The sequence below is a fragment of the Folsomia candida genome, unplaced genomic scaffold (genome assembly GCF_002217175.1).
Source record: "Folsomia candida strain VU population unplaced genomic scaffold, ASM221717v1 Fcan01_Sc005, whole genome shotgun sequence".
Taxonomy (NCBI): domain Eukaryota; kingdom Metazoa; phylum Arthropoda; class Collembola; order Entomobryomorpha; family Isotomidae; genus Folsomia; species Folsomia candida.
In genome coordinates this window covers 3,918,143-3,937,457 of record NW_019091197.1, presented here as the reverse complement: position 1 = coordinate 3,937,457, position 19,315 = coordinate 3,918,143, and the positions used below count along the sequence as shown (strand labels likewise).

The 19,315-nt window shown below is 38.0% G+C and overlaps 3 protein-coding genes across 6 annotated transcripts; 1 reads left to right on the top strand and 2 right to left on the bottom strand.

Annotated features, from left to right (window-relative positions):
- Positions 1-815: 815 nt before the first annotated feature.
- LOC110850353 (ABC transporter G family member 23) lies at positions 816-8,336 on the top strand. 2 transcript variants are annotated; one of them, XM_035852064.1, is made up of 15 exons: positions 816-1,201; positions 1,270-1,461; positions 1,540-1,569; positions 3,053-3,170; positions 3,240-3,394; positions 3,838-3,945; positions 5,140-5,233; positions 5,296-5,600; positions 6,240-6,483; positions 6,554-6,731; positions 6,821-6,936; positions 7,027-7,097; positions 7,183-7,445; positions 7,683-7,769; positions 7,859-8,336. In XM_035852064.1, the coding sequence occupies exons 2-15, from the start codon at positions 1,370-1,372 to the stop codon at positions 8,071-8,073; spliced, it is 2,076 nt and encodes a 691-aa protein (XP_035707957.1). In that variant the 5' UTR covers positions 816-1,201; positions 1,270-1,369; the 3' UTR covers positions 8,074-8,336. The 2 variants fall into 2 exon arrangements, with proteins under 2 accessions (XP_035707957.1, XP_035707956.1); XM_035852063.1 differs by having other exon boundaries at positions 816-1,461.
- LOC110850352 (phenoloxidase 3) lies at positions 8,247-13,763 on the bottom strand. Its single transcript, XM_022097786.2, has 14 exons — positions 13,754-13,763; positions 13,451-13,570; positions 12,740-13,009; positions 12,455-12,675; positions 12,151-12,377; positions 11,374-11,530; positions 11,181-11,312; positions 10,969-11,112; positions 10,892-10,906; positions 10,717-10,824; positions 10,086-10,289; positions 9,869-10,013; positions 8,994-9,448; positions 8,247-8,795 (listed from the first exon to the last, which is right to left on the bottom strand). The coding sequence occupies exons 1-14, from the start codon at positions 13,761-13,763 to the stop codon at positions 8,673-8,675; spliced, it is 2,331 nt and encodes a 776-aa protein (XP_021953478.2). The 3' UTR covers positions 8,247-8,672.
- Positions 13,764-14,014: 251 nt separating this feature from the next.
- Positions 14,015-17,188, bottom strand: LOC118435851. Of its 3 annotated transcripts, none has more exons than XM_035852320.1 (6): positions 17,002-17,188; positions 16,853-16,910; positions 16,717-16,787; positions 14,656-16,596; positions 14,362-14,585; positions 14,015-14,283 (listed from the first exon to the last, which is right to left on the bottom strand). In XM_035852320.1, the coding sequence occupies exons 4-6, from the start codon at positions 16,585-16,587 to the stop codon at positions 14,280-14,282; spliced, it is 2,160 nt and encodes a 719-aa protein (XP_035708213.1). In that variant the 5' UTR covers positions 16,588-16,596; positions 16,717-16,787; positions 16,853-16,910; positions 17,002-17,188; the 3' UTR covers positions 14,015-14,279. The 3 variants fall into 3 exon arrangements, with proteins under 3 accessions (XP_035708213.1, XP_035708214.1, XP_035708215.1); XM_035852321.1 differs by having other exon boundaries at positions 16,853-16,868; XM_035852322.1 differs by lacking the exon at positions 17,002-17,188 and having other exon boundaries at positions 16,853-16,960.
- Between the last annotated feature and the right edge of the window lie 2,127 nt (positions 17,189-19,315).

The following is a 19,315-nucleotide window of genomic DNA, read 5'->3' as shown; positions in this document are numbered from 1 at the left end:
TCACCCCTCACAGCACAACCGGGTCATGGGACCCCCGTAGGCCCGACTACGCTGCCCACCGCCATGCACGACCCCGTCCTCACTCTTCCACCAACCACCCCCACAGTCACCACCCCGACATACCAAACAATGACCTACCTGGGGGAGTCCTCCATGGCGTAGATCCTCCCGTGCACTGGGTCCGGCGAATCCATCTTCGCCTGATGGCTCAGCTTGTCGTTGCTGGGACGGGTGTGGCAGGGGGTGTCACCAGGCACGCAGGTGGGGGGTGTGAGTGGACGAGGCTCACATGGCGAAAAGCCTGGGACACACTTCACTTGCCCTGGCACACCCGCGACCCAGATGGAAGAGAGAGAATCCAGTTGCAGAGCGAGAGAGAGACACGTCGTGCACGGTTGGAAGCCAAGGAGGATCTCTTTATCTTGAAATTATTCAGCTTATATAACTTATTAGTTATTGATTAAAAGATTTTCTCGTGATGCCCTTAATACCAAGTAATCACAATAAAACCCCAGAGCATAAGCCAGTTTATCCTAAGAAATCTAGTACAACGGTAATATTGTTAGGGCCGGATTTTCTCTTGTATAATTTAACATCACCAAAACATACTAACTATGTATGAGACCTATTTAATTTATTACGAGATTCGTCGACCTATGTAGGTTATGGAAATGATACAAATTATAGTGATGATATGCCAGTTTAATAATAATTTTAACCAGTTTTCATTCAAAACTTTTAATATTCCAAATATGGTGTTCTAAAGGCTCTAAATAATCAGTGTAGAAGTTTAGATAACTAAATCTTACCCTTATTTTATGTTAGGAAAATATAAAATTTCCTAAAAATATGAAATCCCCTGCATAAATTGCAGGGGATTTCATTTTACAATTAGTTATGCGATCAGATTGACTTCTTACTTTCATGGAAAACTTGTTTTTTGTGTACTCACAAAGATCTCTGTCTAGCCTGTCCAGCATTTATACATATGCTTAAGTATTTACATGTGAAGCTGCCCACTTATATGCATGCAGATGTACATATGTACATACGTATAACCATGTGTCCAGTATTCTTATTTCACACGCAATGCCCACAGCACGGTATCCTTGATTTGTGGCGAATTTTTTATTCTCCGTTTACAGGAAAACTTACTATTAAATTCAATATCTACGAAAAGATTACGAAAATCCAAGAGAATGTGATTATAAAATAAGTACTAACTAATCAGCCTCATGTGTAGTCAACTAATTAAAACTATTTCATTAGGTCTTCTGCTCGTGTATGGTACAACATGTTGCGGTTAAAAAACAAATATTTCTATTAATGAAAATACATTAGACTTCTTAAGATTTAAAAATTGTGTAAAATGGCTGTCGCAGTGAAAGGTGGTTATAAACGGTATGGTGATGGAGACTTCGTCCTTAACAATTTGGACATGAACGTCGGCGTGGGAGAAATGTGAGAAAAAAATAAGATTAAATTTGGAAATATGTACATATTTTGAGAATAAAATAAATTGTGATTCTCGATTTACAGTTATGGTCTACTGGGTGCCAGTGGGTGCGGGTACGTATGTATTTACTATTGACCTTTTATAAAATACGCCGGCTCTAGATTTCATGTTTTTTTTAATCAAGCGATGTGACCGATCTGATTTTTTTCATTAATCAGATTGATCCTTCACGCTGGTATATAAGTATTTAGTACGAATCATGATGACATGAAATCTGGAGCAGCAGGCTTTACAGTTACAGACATAGAGTATGCTACCCCGGGTTTTGGGGGTATTGGGGTATTGCGGGTTTTGGTGGGTTTTGGGGTAGCAAATTTGAGCAATACCCACGGGTAGTCGGGGTAGTCGGGGTAGTCGGGGTTTTCAAATTTTACAAAATATGATAACAGGGCATTACTAGCAATTCAACAAATTATTTAGTTATTAAAATATAATTAATAAGCAGTTTTCTTGCGAAATTACTGAAAAACTGATTTTTTTTATTAATTTCTAAACTTAATACGTGAGATGTTAATGTCTTAATACACTGACTCAGTTTGCCCCCAAAACCCCGACTACCCCGACTACCCCGACTACCCCGACTACCCGCAAAACCCAGGTAAAACCCCGGGGTATGGGTTTTCAATAGCAAAACCCCGGGGTTTTCCTTACCCTGGTTACAGATAAGTTATAAAATTGAGTCAATGTTAGAAGCGCAGGACATATTCAACTAAATATTTTCACAATTAAATTGTGAATGAATTTGTACGTATAACACTCTCACGATATTGAATGAGTTGCACTTTTTTGGACGCGAGAATTTTCCTTACTCCACATATTTACCGTTTGTACTGCAAATTTTAGCGTGCAATGGTTGCAGTTTCCTGGTCAAATTACTGATTATGAAGATAGCTACATACGAGAGTTGGAAGAATAACAGCTATATTTGAATTTATAATTAAAAACCAAAGAATTGAGGGTTAATGAAAAACGCGTGTTTAGTTTATTGTGGGAAGGCAGGTCAAAATCCTGGCGTGTGGGCAATAATAAACGATGAAGTTCTAGGTCAACCAGGCATCCAAGCCGTGCGATAAATATTTTGATTTGTATTGCAACGTAAACAAGTTTCGTAAGAACGTATGTAAAGACATACATGCTCACATCGCTGGAAAACCATGAGATTTTTTTCGTAAATTTACCCACCATGTTTTTATATTTGGTCATGTTTTTATCTTGATAGATTATTTTGCAAACTCACCCTCTGTATCAAATGCTTTAGAAATTTCAAATAATCAACAGAAATTAAATTTGAAAAGGAGGATAGCAGAAGTGTTTATGCAGATTTGCGAAATCATATTTTGTGAATCCCTTACACGACACATGAGTTTCGCAAATTTGCAAAATACAAAGTTGCGACGCTAAATAAGACGTAATCAAGAGTGCATACGCCCTATGTAATTTTGCAAACTTTGCAAAATATGCATGAATGGTACAATCGTGTACGTGGATTGACTTGAATCCTAACCTAACTCAACAATTTGTATGACAATTATTCAGAAAAACGACGCTTCTATCGTGCTTGGTCGGATTGCGCCAACTTGACTCTGGTCAGGTCACCATTTTTAACCAACCTCGTCCCAGTAATCTCGGCCGAATCTGCGGATTCATGCCGCAGGTAAGTAACATGCACAATTTTATCACACCCACCACACAGTAATTTAAAAATACGTATTCAAATTCTTAGGACATGGCCCTCTTGGAAATCCTATCGGTGGCAGAAGTGCTGAAATATTTTGGAATTTTGTTCGGCATGGATGCAAACGAGTTTAAGTCAAGACTAAATTTTCTTACCAATTTCCTCGACATTAAAGAGCTCCATACTCCAATTATTGAATTAAGGTACATAAAATTTTTACCGTGTCATATCGTCACATTAACTAAATCAATACGGTTACACGGAAGTTTTAGTGGAAAATGAGGAAAAGCTGATTTTATTTGTCAAGAGGCAATTCACGCAGTCCTTGGTAACATTGTAAAATCCGTCAATTCTGTAAACTTACAAACTTTTACCAAAATTTTACAAATATATCTATTCAAAATTACCTTACAAATTCTTGGAACTTTATTCAGATCGGGGGCATCTTTTTATTTTTAAAATGTTGTATTTTGTTAGCAAGAATTGCGTAAAAAAATTTGAAAAAGTATTTGTTATTGCTGGAAATTCCGAAGAATTGTTGACATGCTTGTGGCGTTGGATACTTGAATGCGTTGGATGCGTTGGATCGAATTTTAGAGTTATAAAAATGTAAATGTAGTGAATAAATAAATTTATTTATTTATAGCGGTGGGCAAAAGAGGAGGGTGTCCTTGGCCGCGGCGATGATTCATAATCCAAGACTGCTCGTGCTTGATGAACCAATTGTTGGATTGGATCCACTTTTAAGACAAAAGTAGTGCATTTTCCTACATTTTTTACTGTACCAATATATAGGCCTACTCACAACAACTTTCGCACATGTATCTATGTATCTCCTAAATAATAATATAGCTTTCAAAATTGCAGGCTGGTTCAAGTGCCGGGGGCTTGAAACTTAGGACAGGGGAAACGTCACCCAAAAGTTCCGATCCCCTGGACATTTTAGTTATGCAAGTTACAGGGAAACGGAACCCACTGGTCGCAGGATTTAGCGGGTTTCGATTCCCCGGTACCCTATTAGATAAAAGTTACCATTCCCCGGAACCCAAGATTTTTCTTAGATGTTTCATAAATTGGATATATTTTAGGAAAAAAATTTTATTGTCTCAAATTAACCTCCCACAAATGAGGAACATTGGATAAGAAACTTAGAATTTTTTATAGTCCCAGGCAGGTTCCTAAAATCACAAATTTCTGACAAATTTGAGGAGCGGCAAGCTCAAAAAGGTACGGGAAATCGTCACCCAAAAATTATTTTCTGGGAAAAATACGATTATTTTTCAGTTATTGTTACAATTATTACGTTATTATCGTGTTACAATTATCTTTCCCTCAAAATAATCGTATTTTTCCCAGAAAATAATTTTTGGGTGACGATTCCCCGTACCTTTTTGAGCTTGCCGCTCCTCAAATTTGTCAGAAATTTGTGATTTTAGGAACCTGCGCGACTATAAAAAATTCTAATTTTTTTATCCAATGTTCCTCATTTGTGGGAGGTTCATTTAAGACAATAAAATTTTTTTCCTAAAATATATCCAATTTATGAAAAATCTAAGAAAAATCTCGGGTACCGGGGAATCGAAACCCGCTAAATCCTGCGACCAGTGGGTTCCGTTTCCCTGTAACTTGCATAACTAAAATGTCCAGGGGATCGGAACTTTTGGGTGACGTTTCCCCTGTCCTAAGTTCCAAGCCCCCGGCACTTGAACCAGACTGAATTGGCAAAATTTCCTAAAACTTTGGCTGGAAAGCTACGGAATTTTAGAAGTTATCAATAACCCATTAATCTCTTTTTATAACTTATCGAAATCCACTTACACCCAAATTCTCTGAGCTTTCAAAATTAATTTGTTACGTGAGTTGTGACGCTGTGAGGATGTTGTTTCGAGTACGCCTAATGTTTTCTACACTATGGCTATGAATTCAAATTTTGTACTAAATAATTTAGAATTTGGAATTATCTGCTCGAAATATCCAGAGATTGTGGGACAACTATAATAATTTCCACGCACTATCTGGAAGAAATAAAATCCTGTGATAAGGTTTGTCGAGAAAATACTGAAATTTTATTCATTTTATCTTACCACCAAAATTTAAATTACAGATCGGCGTAATGCGTAATGGTCAACTTATAGCTGAGGAGAACCCTAATACGTTACTCGCTTCTCACAACTCTACCTCATTAAATGATGTGGTCCTAGAGCTGTGCAAAAATAATGAAGTGACGAGGAATGCGAATTTTAATTCGCCAAAATATAAAATATTGAAGGAAGAAGCTTTTTTCGAGTCGAAGCAGTTCATCGTCCCTTCAAGGAATTCATCGCCTTCGTTAAATGTACAACGTAACAACTTATCCATTATCTGGGCGCTTATTTATAAATGGATACATCGACACCGGAGAGATTTCAGGTTTTATTTTTAGCAATTTTTTATATGTGCATATGTTTATATTTTTTCGCTTGTCGCTTCACATTTCACTCTGATATTTGTAACTGAAAAATTTGTGTAACTTTCGAAAAAGTTTGGGTTTTAATTTCTTTAAGAGATTGCCTTATCTAAGTTTGGTCAAAGATAACGAGGCAATTCACACAGGCCTTGGCAACATTATAAAATTCGTAAATTCTGTAAATTAAAAAAAAAATTACAAATATTTCGGAGGAAAATCAGCATACACACTTTTGTAACCTTACTCAGATCAAGGGCGTCTTCTTATTTTGTACAAGTTTGTAAAATTACTTTACAAAACTTACGGATTTTTCAAGTTACAATTGACAACGTGAATTGCCTAAATATTTTATATTTAAATATTACGATAATCACATTATATGTATGTGCATATTAATATTTATTCTTGATATTTACAACTTTGCTTGCACACATAGGTTACATGATATCGCTTGGTATCATAACATGCATCCATACATATATTTATAAACGACTGATTTTACAAAACAACATGATTTAAGGGTTTATAAACATCCGCGTGAATTATTTCAATCATCAATAGTTTCATAGCCCATAATTGATTAAATAATTTTTCCACACCAGACTCCACATGTGGGAACTTCTTCTTCCAGTAATGTGCGTCTTTAATTTTCAAAACGTAATGGGCCCAGAACCGAAGCGAATAAAATTCGGACTTGCACATCACGATGATTTCAATTTCACCGACACTTTCGCCCTACGAGAATATTGTGGGAGGAACAGCACATTTCAATCTGCACCGGCGTGCTTCTCTAATATCGGGATTTGCCATTTTATCTCCTTATTTGGCGAAAACGAGTTCATTTGGGTACATATCTAATTAATCCCACGTGCTATTTTCTCATTAATCATGTAAAATATTTACGAAATTTTCACAGATTCCGACAAACTCATACAATGATGGCCTTGACCAAATTAAGCAAGGTCGAACTATGGGACTCGTATACTTTCCTCCTGATTATACGGCAAATCTAAAGAGTCGATTGTCGCAGGGGAATTTTGCGGATAACGAGACAATTCTTGGCTCAACGATATCTGTCCGGATGGACGAGGCAAGTAAGTGCTACATATGTAGATCATATACTTAATTAAATATCTACATTTTAAGACATATTGACCAATTAATTTGCCTCTACACTTGCTAGACATGTTGTTAACATTTTGGGCGAAAAAGAACATTTTAGACAAATATCTAGTCTATATGGAAGCCATCTTGTCTGCCTGTGATTATTATGGGGACGCTTTTCGACCACCACTTCACGTACATACGAAACTCAAATACATACATATTTCATTATTATCTATTTTTATGAATACTTGATACAATTAGTAATAATTTTTTCTTCCATAGTTTCACACAACTTATGGTTCTGCCCGAGTGTTTGACTACATTGAGTACATGCAGCCGGGTCTCATCATTATGTGAGTGCTTATCTCAGAAATTTGACTGCGTGGTGGTGGTGCTAAAATTGTATGAGACAGATTTTGAATGTATGTAAATTTGTAGGATGATGACGATCATGTCAATATCGGTCGGCGTTGTGTGGGTGCAGGACCGCGGGGCCGGGCTTGAGCAGAGAGACCACGTGGCCGGCGTGCTGCTATGGCATCGACTCGTGGCCGACAGTGCTACCCAAAGTATCATTATATTAATGCAGATTGGAATTTTTTTGGCCTTATTGTGCGGGTGGTATGGAATGGTGATACATGGTTCGTGGCTCGTCACGGTGGCCTTGCTGTACATGGCGTCAATTTGTTCAGTACTGATGGGTATGTCATAATCAGTATCCGCGGAAGCGTTGGGACAGAGGGACAATGTCCCCATAATCTGCTCATGTTATATACATAAACCCCTCCATCCCCTATCCTATAATGTTAATGTCCTCAAATGTCCCCACGCTTTCCGAAGCCACTGCCCATAATCAGCAGATTTCATAAAATAATACGTGTTTCTTTCAACACTAATTAATCTCAAACAACCAATCAGTATTTTAAAAAACTTCATAGGTTTCATGATCAGTTTGCTGCTGGATAGCGCAATTGAAACATTGTTCATGATCATAATGGTCACATACGTTGAGATGTATGCGAATGGTGAGGATTATTTATGCATTTAGATATGTAAATATGTTAATAAGTAAAGAATTAAAGCAATTCTACATAGGTTCTCATATGTTTTTTAGGTGTTATGTGGCCCATGGAAATGGCGATATGGCCTCTCCGCCAGTTGTACCAGCTTTCTCCTCTGACCTTAATGGTCGACGCGATGAGATCACTTTGTACGAGGGGCTGGGACATTACGCATCCCGTTGTCGCGGTTGGATTTACACCGGCATTTGGGTGGATATTGATTTCATTGGTTGTGTGCGTGCTTGCTGAGCGAAGAAGATACAAATAGAAAGATACAGATGTATTTTTAAAATTGAACAATTTAAATTTTATACGAGTAGATTGACAACGAGCAACATTTAGGCAGATGTTAAGATTTATTTAATTAGCAGGTATAAAATAAGTAAGTCTATTATTATGCATTTGGAGTTGAAGAAAATGGACAACTATTGTTATTCGCTGTAAATTTTAGTTTCCAATTTTTCTGAAATAATATTCGATTATCGGAGAAATGATGAATTGTGATATTTTAATAAATATTTACTTAAACAATAAAAGTTACGAGTTAAAAAAATATGTCTGCACAAAAATAAATAAATGTAAGTTTCCAATGATTAAAAATACAGACTTACGGTTTTTGAATATGATGCATTGATGTACCAATTAAATTTGCGGATGAAGCATTTGTATGCAAAACAATTTATTCAAACCTCCTACATGTCCATTTATTTAATTTAAAAATTATAGGTAACCTAGCATTATGAAAATGAAGTACGCGGATAAGTAATACTAAATTAATGTACATATTTAGAAATATTTGACAATTTGTTACAAAGATAACGACTAAATAGAATCCCTGCATTTTTGATAATCCCATTTCGAGAATTCTCACAAATTTTTGACCCAATTGGGACACATGTGTGTTCGGTGCCTTTGTTTGATGTCTTGCGCATTTTCTCTGCTGTTCCAGTCTTGTCGTTTGACAAATAAGTTATGATGGGTGATTGTTATCTATTCCAAAACAAGGAAGTTCTTAACTGATACCAAAATTTCTAAATATTTAATAATTGTATGAAATATACAATCAAATGTCACTAGAAACACTAAAGGCCATTCATAAATTATGTGACACAAAGGACCCCGACTTAAAACATAACAATTCTTGCCCTAAGTCTATGTGTTCCATAATTCATGAAAGGTTCCTCTTACCCTCGCCAAGCCCATATTTGCCACCGCCTTGACATAGTCCTCCATCGTCTCGACACGCCGTTGATGGCTGAGCTGAACATCCGCTGGCGCTTTGAAAGGCAATCGGTCAAACGGATATCCCATCGGAAGAGTCAAATCCGGGTACTTTCTCCCCCCAAAACCGGGCAGGCTGCAAAGAACGGGTGCCAATTTGCACCCACTGATTTTCTCATCTTTCTCCTTGTCAAAATCCCATACGTACTTTTTCCCGTCCGTGATGAGCACGATGACCTCAAATTGCATCCCGGACCCCTCCCGGCCTCTGGGGATGAGAAGATTGTGCGGAACGCCACACCCACATCGGTTGTCCTTACAGTTAAAGATGGACGCGCCATCGAGGGAGCCACCGATTGTTCGTGCCGTCGTAACCGTCGAATCGAGTGACGATCGCGTAATAGTTTGCTTGCCAGGTTTTACTGTAAAATTCAAGAAGCTTTATGGCCATTTTTTTGCTTATCCTCAGATGTTTGTACATAACCCGAAAAAATGGTGTACATTTTGCTCAATTAAGTATTCCATGAACTTGAAGAGTAGATTGTCTATTTGTAAAATTGGCAATGCAGACACTATTAGAAATCTTGCGTAGTCGCTCAAGTGTTGATTTTTTGGTAGTTATTATAGTTGCTACCGCTTGGTATTAAAACATTATCCGGACCGTAAAAATTTACTATCAATATGGTAAAATTTTCATATCGAGCTATTACTACATGATATTACTTATCGATATAACTTTGGGAGAGTCGCATATATAAATATGAATACCGCTGGTATATTTGAATATTGAATTTCTAAGAGTGTAGATTAAAATTATGATAAATAATTTTCAAAAAACTTACTATCAACGTTATAAATATCGAGGGGAAAGATATGTTTTCTCTGCTCTAACAATGACATCCGGCTCGACTCTGTGGTACCGATTCGGTGAACGGGTGCAATAAATATTCGCACTGTTCCCTTAACTTTCTGTTTCCCTTTGTTTTGCTAGCAACACATTTAGAATTTTTTGTCAAGGACTTTAAGAAATGCGTAGGAAACCAGTCTATTTTTCCTTACGACTTTGATGACGTAGTTAAAATCTCTGTGATCCAGAGACTTGAAGAGGAGCCGTTTCGTCGTGTTCAACCTCGGAATGGTTATCTTTACTTGTTGTTTTTTAAAAAAGGTGTTGAGCGAATTTGATGTTGTCAGGCAACTCTTAACTTCCTCTATGGCGACGGATTCCACCATAACGTCCTTCCAGAGAAAGGGAAATTCTCCCTATATAAAGAAAAGCAGGGTTTACTCCTTGCCCCTTTTCCATATTTCTTGCCAAGAAATTCTTACACTGCACCGCAAGAAATTGGAAGAAGTGCAAGTGAAAGGTACAAGAAATACAAGGAATAGGCCTCACCTGTCCAACACTAAATGATTGGGACCGTCCGTTAGAGGGCTTATTTCATGCATTTCTTGTACCCTGCAAGAATTTATTGCTGCAAAAAAATTTTGCAGTAATTTCTTGCAGGTGTTGTGTTGTTTTCACGGCAATGAATTAACTTATTTATGGAGGAGGAAACGTTGAGAAGTTATGTACGCAAAGGCTTGATAACTACCCATAATGAACACTGTGGATAGAACATTTAAGTGTACGATAGGGTGTCAAGCGTTACATAAATTCTGAACCTTTTTTAAATTTAGAAATCAATACCTTGTCAGCCTCATGCGGTGGCAGCGTGCGGAGAAATTCGTCGATGTTGTTTGACACAAAATAATGCCACCGATAAAACATTGGGTCTCTCATCGCGGTTGACGTATCCTATTTTTTAAAACGTGCCAGAGCTTAAATAAAATTAAAATTCCTCCCAAGTAAATTTAAAATTTACCCCCATAACTCCAGTCTGCAAAAAATTAGTTGTTTTATTATTGATAATTTATGCAAGAATTGATTGACTTGACTCACGGTATCTTTGCTATTAGTTAGTTGTGCAATGAACAAATGTCCCATATTATGCACGGTCCCATAAACGTCGAAATTCGGGGTTAGATCCGACCCTTCGTGCATGTTTCCTAACACGTCGAGGGTTAAAGCAAAAGATTTTTTCTTCTGCGATTACAGTTTTTTTCTTTTTCATATTTCAAATAGTTTAATAAATAATTTTTTTTAAAACCAACCGTATCGACATATCTGCCTTCATTGATGGCACCGTAAATATGGTACAAATTTCGTACGAGGTCTTCCGTCTTGAGAGTAGTTGTGTTACAAACGCCAGGCTTGGCGTCGTCGTTTGTAAGCACAATTGCCTCCTATATAATTTACCAGCTAAAATTTAGCATTTCTGACAATTCTTATAAATGTAGACCATACCGGCCATTGCATCCCTTCCGGTCTCTCGCCCCACACCGTGGTTCCGTCCGGTTTCAACTTCACGACAGGATAATATGCGGTATTAATAACGCCGCCAAGTGTTAATCGATATTCTTCCAAATCAGGGAGGCAAACAGCTAAGCGGTCCATGTGGTACCTGCAATTAATGTGTTGCATCAAATTATTAAGAAGCAGAGGGAGTCGACTATGTAGATCTCAATAAACTTATTGAGATCTATTCGTCCGTCCGTCCATCTGTATCTTAGCACGATAAGTCTCGCATCCATAAATTTTTTTGAGTTCTGTTTTAGGATATCGACAGCTACGTAATTTTGGTAAGAGAAAGTTCTTTAACTGACCTTCTAGGCATAAAAGGTTACGGCACCAGGATGGTGAGGTCAAAAGAGTCGAAATTTTAGCTTACACTTTTAGGCTTTATTAAGAACGGTGATTTCAGAAATTGCTATCATTTCTACGTTCGCCGACCTGATAGCTGGGTAAGCGAGGTCAAAGGTCAAGAAACGTTGACAAATCAAAAATATCAAAATTATGGGTTGCGTAGCATAACAATTCCTATCGATACTCTATTGCATATTTATTAAATACAGCATTTTCAGCACTTCGCTTCCGCTACATTCTTGTATCTGTTACTGATTGTAATGGCAAACAATTTGCAAAATTCAGTAAGGGTATCATGGACATGGTGCTGTTTATATAAACGCTAAAGAAAAATATCGCATTGTGAACGTTTTGAATTCAAGGTCAGGTCACACAAACCTTGACAGTATTGTTTTATGCATAAGCCAAAACAACTCTCCCCGTCTGTCCTCATGACAATTGTACACGTTCTTGTCCTTCGGGGTACATTTTCGTTTCGAGTCGAACGCGTGGGATAAGTGCCAATATTGATGATGTGAGTTCAATCCGATATCTTCGCGGAAATAGAACAACAGATTTTCTTTGCCATTTCGTTTCCCGAGGGATTCGTCGATAAGAAATACTTCCTGAAATTTTGATAATTTTAAGCTTTTGCTCTTTGAATTTCGGGAGTTAAATATGAATTTAGTATGTATTTATCTGCCTTATCACTGTCATCTTTGGTGGACGTTATTTGCGTCATAACTTCCGAGGGGATGAACATTTCCGGTTGAAACTCCACTCCCAATGGCAACTCAGCCCCTCTAAAGTCGTCTCGAACTTGTATCGCTTTCATAAAACTGTTCCAAAAGAGGTGATAATTCACGCGAGGATCAGCTTTGAAAGCGGCGGCCAACTTTTCCACGTCCTTCCTAGTTTTTTGGGCTGCAAGGTAAAATTCTTAATAAGTAATTTCTGGCGCGAAGTTTAAATTTATTCTCAACTCTACCCGCCAATGCGTTAACGATTTTTCTAGAAACGCTTCTGAAACCGGGATCCATATCTATGAAAGGTGTAGTTTTTTCGGTCGTTGGGCATCCGGCTAATGCATCGTCGACGATTTTATCCTCTTTAGTTTTTGCCCCGCCTCTTGTTCCGGTAGCGACAAAATCATTCGTGAGCAAGTGGATTAATTCGACATCTTGCGGTTTAGATAAGCTTCTCCCGTAAGGTTTCTTATTAATCGTGCAAAATTCGGACAGATCTTCCTCGTCGAAACCTGTACAAAAATGGGAGGGGTCAACGTTTAAGAGTATGACATTCAGGGTTCGTTTTTCCATGTAAAAACATTTTTCCTAAGACAGGTGAGAAAAATCGGGGAACATGGGACAAAGTGGTATTTATCGCCCAAATTGGCAAAAATTGGAAAACGGTGGGGTGGCGATAGGAAAAAGAAACCAGTTTCGCACGTATTTTTACTAATTATTACTAATCTTTACATTTTTATAATGGAAAAATGGAGAAAGATGAATTTCTTATGTTTTCCATTTTCGGCGTTTTCTACCTATTTTGGATGGGTGGTAAGTAAATGCATGTAAATATGTATATCTGACATATATGCCATGCCACAAATTTGAGTGCCCTGACCATTGTGCAACTCTAGCATTTAGCATAACTTATATATAACTATCAAAGGATTATAAAATTTTGCGCAATTTACCGTCCAGGTTATCACCACTATCGACAGAGTTGAGGCCTTGTTCCCAGTCGAAATCGGCGTCGTGCGGCTTCCCACATGCAGGAAGTAATAACGTTTGGGAAATTAGGACCAGGATTAAAACTAAGGTTATATATAGGCTAATTGGTGACGAATTTATGATACAGAACAGTGACATTATATGCACCTACTCGTCCGACACCTTGATAACAATTAATCGATTTGGAATGATTGATTCAACATTGCATAAAAATGGAAGGACACATTGACAATTGAACGGGTTACGTAGCACCTACTTTCTCTTACTCGGGCACATTTTGATCATTTTTGTAATCAGAAATAAAAAAGACAATTGTAACGTGACTTCAAAATTTCCAAGAGTCAATGAGAATTTAACAGAGTTGTACATAGTATTGGAATTTAATTACTGTAAATGTAAATAACGGCTCGAGATTGTGCAGTGCACGTGCACCTTCAATATTAAATTAATTTGAAGTTATTTATACACGTTTCCATGCAAGATGTAAAAGGTGTCACCCTTCAATAAATGTAAAGCGTTCATAAATATTGATTATGAAAACCATTTTCGCACATATTTATTTCTGACCTCGTCAGGCGGTCACATTATTTAGACAGTGTCATACATTACTACTACATCTATAAATCAGGTCACTACTCTATATTATTTTTATGTATAATCAAAATGAATAAGTAATTCAACATGTGTATCAAATATTTAACTCATAAAAATGGAGTTATACGGAAAATTTTAAACCAAAAAATGAAAGCAGTTATCCAGAAGGAGTCATCAATCAAAATCACGGTGATATTATTACCTGAAAACAAACACTAACTTAATAAACTTATAAAAAAAATATCGAAATCGTACATATATTTATATTTGAAATGCTTACCACTTAAACCCCATGGTTTTCAATCTCTTCAAAATATTAGGCGCCTGAATCCGCATCGGTTCGAGACATCCATACGCCACAATCAAATCATGCTTCACAATCTTGATCCACTTCTTAATAACTGACACGTTCGCCGCCTCACTGAGTAAATGAGCCCCCAAAATATTCGAAGATGCTGCCACAGCACTCATACACATTACCGAATCTTCAGTGACGAAGTGAATCTGGCAAAAAAAATACAAAACGCAATTATTTACTTGCATCATACTGATTTTATAAAATATTTCAAATCACCTTTTCCATGATAAACAAAAAATCTCGGAACATGCCTGCCTCTGCGAGTTTGGATCCCAAGTAGGTAAATATTTCATCGTTGAAAAAAACGTGCAACTTTGGGTAGATTTTTTGCAGTGACTCCAACTCTGAAATATTCTTGAGTATCTTCCTCACATTTTTTGGACACAAGTCCCCCAGCGCGGCAAACTTAATAGATTTCATGACCTGCTTCCTACGTTCCCTGGTTGATGCCTCTTCACCTTCTTGAATCTCACAGAGGAGGCAGGAGCATGTAAAGTCCAAATCTTTAAAATTAGCCTTCCTCGCTGAAAAATCCCTCTCTGTATTCGTATACGAAATGGTGACCTCTTCCCCTTCACGAATCGGCACCACGGCACGAACGAACATGAAATCCCCGTAAACCGTCCACAAAGCATTGGCGTCGATGCAAGAATGGTTAAAGTATGAAGGAGTAATCCAAACCCCGCTGATTTTTATGGTCGAATCGGTATTTCGAGGAGAGAAACTGTTGATCGCCACGATCCGGTGGATCCTATTGTCGTCATCTTCTTCTTGAGTTGTGTCAAAGTCTCGGCCAGCGAAAAGTTCATAAAATTCCGTCCCCAATTCAGCATCAAGTGAAATTTTCTGCGCGACTTTGCCCGCAATGACAAAGTCGTGATCTGATATCTTTTTCGCCAACGTGTCCACTGATAAATGAATATCCCCGTTGGGTTCTTGGTCGGGTTTGTAGTTAACGAAAGCTTTGCAGCACATGAGAAGATCGCCAGCCTTGAAGTCTTTCTTCGCCACGAGGCCGCGACCCTTTCCCGGAATCTCTGCAATTTCCAAGGCCCCCATAAATTCGGCCAAGTCAGGATTCTTATTATCATGATCACTTGTCTTGATAATGTTTGCCATGTCGTAGATCCCAGTTTCATGTTGGATGACAAACTGCTCCCCCAAATTTTGCAGATCGGATAGGACCGTTTCCTTCTTGAGAGCTGGGATTTTCTTAAATTTTCTTTTTAGAAAGGTCAATCCTTCCTCGTACCGACCGAGTCCCCAGAGAGCCCGCACATTTCGATAGATTCCTTTGATGTGGCCGGGATCTCGCTGCAGAACGGCGGTAGCATCGATAAGTGCGACCCGATAACAACCAAGACTGATATAAGCAGCGGCTCGATTTGATAAGAGTTCGATTTTCACCTCCACATCTTTACAAAGCTCCAGTCCATCCGTGTAGAACCGAATCGCGTCAAAATATTTCTTCTCGATGAATGCCTTGTTTCCAGAGTTTTTCGCTTGCACGACCTTCTCCTCATTTGCTGATTTCTTCGTTTTGAGCAGATATTTCGCCTCGATGGTCCCCTTCCAGCCGAGATTTGGAAACATGGTGGTAAAATTTGATTCCGAAATGATGATAAGGTTGGCAGGATTATCGCAACGGAGAAGGAGACCGCCGTCCATGCCCACCTTGAGGAATGGACTTTTCACAGCCATGATTAATCCCACGGGGAAGAGAAGATTCAAATTGTCACCCGTCAATTCAGAATAATTGTATAGGGCGAGTCGAAGAGCTTTTTCGCCTTCAGGATCCTCAACAATTAGCATGATTCCTGTCATCTTTGACGTGGGAGAGATTGTACGACAGAGAAAGAACTTGCCGTCAATCACGTTGTTGACATGATCCAACAAGGTGGCAATGTTGACACGATGTTTCTCCAGCAATTTTATTCCCTTGTTGCTACCTCCACGATGCGTGGGTGTGACTGTGGAGTGGAAGAGCTGTTCTGAATTAGCAGCATATTCATTTTCCAACTGGATAAAGTATTCCTGATGTGCTAAGAGGTTAGCCTTGTTAGTCCATTGGGATTTTACTGCCAATGTCGCCTCACCACCTCCTTTCAGGGCCAATTGGAAAAAATGTTTGATAATATTATCGTCCATCTTAAAAATCTACAAAAATGTAACAAACACAAAAATATTAAAACTAAGTTCTGCTAAATCCGCAAAGTGGGCTTGTTGATTGGAATGGTAATTTAAATTTATGCATGCTGCTGATAGACTAAAACTTACATTTCGTTCAACTTGTTTAGATATTTAGATTGCGTTTTTGCTTCGGAAGATTACAGGGATCCAAGTTTTGCCTGCAAAATATGAAATATAAAAATTGTCTAATTTAAACTTAAGCCCAATAGACTAGAAACCTTACCTTAAACTTGTGTTAGCTAAAATATGAAATAAATATTTTTCTTAATTGGGCACCACATCTAATACGCAAAGTCACAGGTTCTTAATGAATGACAGTACATATTAACTGATGGGCTTAGATTTTCGTAATAAGTAATTGTAATTAATTACCTTAAGTACATATATTTCCACAAGTATTTATTCCAGTGCGAATCAGTCTTGTAAAATGATTGACAAAAAATTAATGCCCGGTCATCTGTCCGTTGTGCTCACGGGTGCAAGCCGCCTAGGCAGTCAGGTAACTTGTTATTGGTTGGGGTACGTTGTGCCGTTTGATTTATTTGTATGCATTGACACTAAATAACTTCATATTTTAAACTGAAAAACAGACAGCATTTAACTTACATATTTATATCAAACACTAAATTGAGCGTATATTTAAGTTCCATGCCTCTGGCCTTCATTTTGTTGCATGCCTTTGATTTGGCCACGTATTTTCTTATGACGCCTAAATTTAAGAGTTTCTATACTTTTTGCCAAAATTAATGTCACCCTCTTCCTGATAATTGCCCCATTATATTTCACATATTCGAAAATCGCTAAACAAAAGCATACCACAAGACATGTGGCGAGCAGAATAAAAATAGTTTGCACACTGTCGACAAGTCTGACCGCCTGGACGGAGGTGGAATAGCGAAATTTCTTATCTTTTGCCTCCCTTTCTCGAAATAACGTTGCATTGAGAGTAACCAGGTTAAGGACTCGATTGTAAATCCCGGCATCCAAAAACATTCTAAAATATCGAACCATCCGTGATTCCCGTCCGACATGGAAGGTAAACCCGAACGACCTTTCAAGAATGGTTTTCTCTCCCCGATACCATTTTTTGGTGGGGTAATTTCTTATAAAGTAATCATAATAGGTCTCGATCTCACTCGATGGCCCGATATAAGCTGACTTCTCACACCGTAAAATTTCCTCCTCGATAACCTGATTTACTCTGTTGGCAGTTGTTGTGTCCTCTAAAAATTTCACTTTCTCCGGATACCAACGAATCTTTGGATTCATCATTGAATAAACTAAACGTTGTAAATGCGGTGGAAATTCTTCCGTCTGATAGAACACATTATTAAAGAAGTATGCCGCAAAATTGTAATTTATAAAACGATATTTTCTCCCAACATTTAGTACGAATTGAGACAAAATTGCGTAACAAGATCCCTCCAAATATTTTACTATTGGGGGAATATTCAAATTTGCGGCTTTACCGGCTTCTACAGATAAGTTCTCCCGTGCGTAGAATCTATCTTCGATCATCCCGCTTAAAATTGTCTTGGGTTTCTCGTAGCATGAAATTTTTTCATACGTATCGACCCGTTCCCCTGGGAGGGGTGAGTTTAAATTGGTGATGAAAAGACACAAGTAACAATTGCTTATCAGCATGCCTACAAGGAGCCAGATAACACTTAAGAGTCGGAAGGGAAGGAAATCCCTCAATATTTTCGGGAGGCAGCTCACTTCGTCGATGAGACAACCGAAAAAGTATAAGAACAGGTTAAACAGGTAGAATTGATTGTTCCAAAAGAAAACTCCCAATGATAAGAGAAGCATGATAACTGTGCCAATCCACACGAAAGGGTCGTACGGTGCTAAATACAGGGAAAATGACACCCCATTTGACTCCAGGTAGCAAGAGAAGAAGGACAAGCCTGGAAACGATGTAATAATAATTTGGGTACGAATTCCATAACTGACAAGATTTTCGAGACGGAACGTCGGGTAGTGGCAACGATCGTTACGAACAGAATGACACCCAATAATCCCAAGATGTCTGGTGGCATTAAGTTTATTTAGTGCCGCAGTAATTACAATTTCGGATAATTCTGGATTATTCGTACTATACGAGTTATCGCTCCAGTTTCCGTAGGGGAACTATATTTTGAGGCCATCTAAAAAGGATTTTTTTCCGATTTAAATGGATAAAATTCCTGAAGCTACTTTTGGCCATTAACAAATATTTTCGGACCCATCTAAATTTCTATATGGCCACTTAATAAGATATTCAAATTTATAGTAGAAACACCTTTATAAAAGCATGATAACCAAACAAGAAAGTACATTTTTTAAATTTTTGAGCACGTCTGCCCCAGCGAGGCACATACATTCTGTTCAGATTCCTAATATGTAGGAATATGTATGTATTTTTGAGTTGGAATGTGTAGATTGCATTTTTGTCAGTCTGCATTTAAAGATGCAGATTGAGCGCAATTTACATAGGCATTTTAGTAGAAACATGCAAATCAATGTATATGCGGAAGTGATGGCAGGTATGTTACGCTGCATCGCTTTCACATCTTGCAAACTCATCTTATGTAGATTGAGTTGTCCAGTTTTGTCCAGTTTTGCAGTTTGCTAAACAGGTAAAATGGTAGTAAGCTATGTATGCATGTATTGTTCCAATGTTGAACAAACAACGGTATTTATG

Coding starts and splice junctions, on each gene's coding strand:
- LOC110850353 (XM_035852064.1), top strand. CDS start 1,370: ATGGCTGTCGCAGTGAAAGGTGGTTATAAACGGTATGGTGATGGAGAC. Junction 6,732..6,820: donor TGTCCGGATGGACGAGGCAA/GTAAGTGCTACA, acceptor TACACTTGCTAG/ACATGTTGTTAACATTTTGG. Junction 7,446..7,682: donor AATTTGTTCAGTACTGATGG/GTATGTCATAAT, acceptor AAAACTTCATAG/GTTTCATGATCAGTTTGCTG.
- LOC110850352 (XM_022097786.2), bottom strand. Junction 12,676..12,739: donor AATCGTTAACGCATTGGCGG/GTAGAGTTGAGA, acceptor TTTACCTTGCAG/CCCAAAAAACTAGGAAGGAC. Junction 10,014..10,085: donor TTAACTACGTCATCAAAGTC/GTAAGGAAAAAT, acceptor ATGTGTTGCTAG/CAAAACAAAGGGAAACAGAA.
- LOC118435851 (XM_035852320.1), bottom strand. CDS start 16,587: ATGGACGATAATATTATCAAACATTTTTTCCAATTGGCCCTGAAAGGA. Junction 14,586..14,655: donor TTTTGTTTATCATGGAAAAG/GTGATTTGAAAT, acceptor TTTTTTTGCCAG/ATTCACTTCGTCACTGAAGA.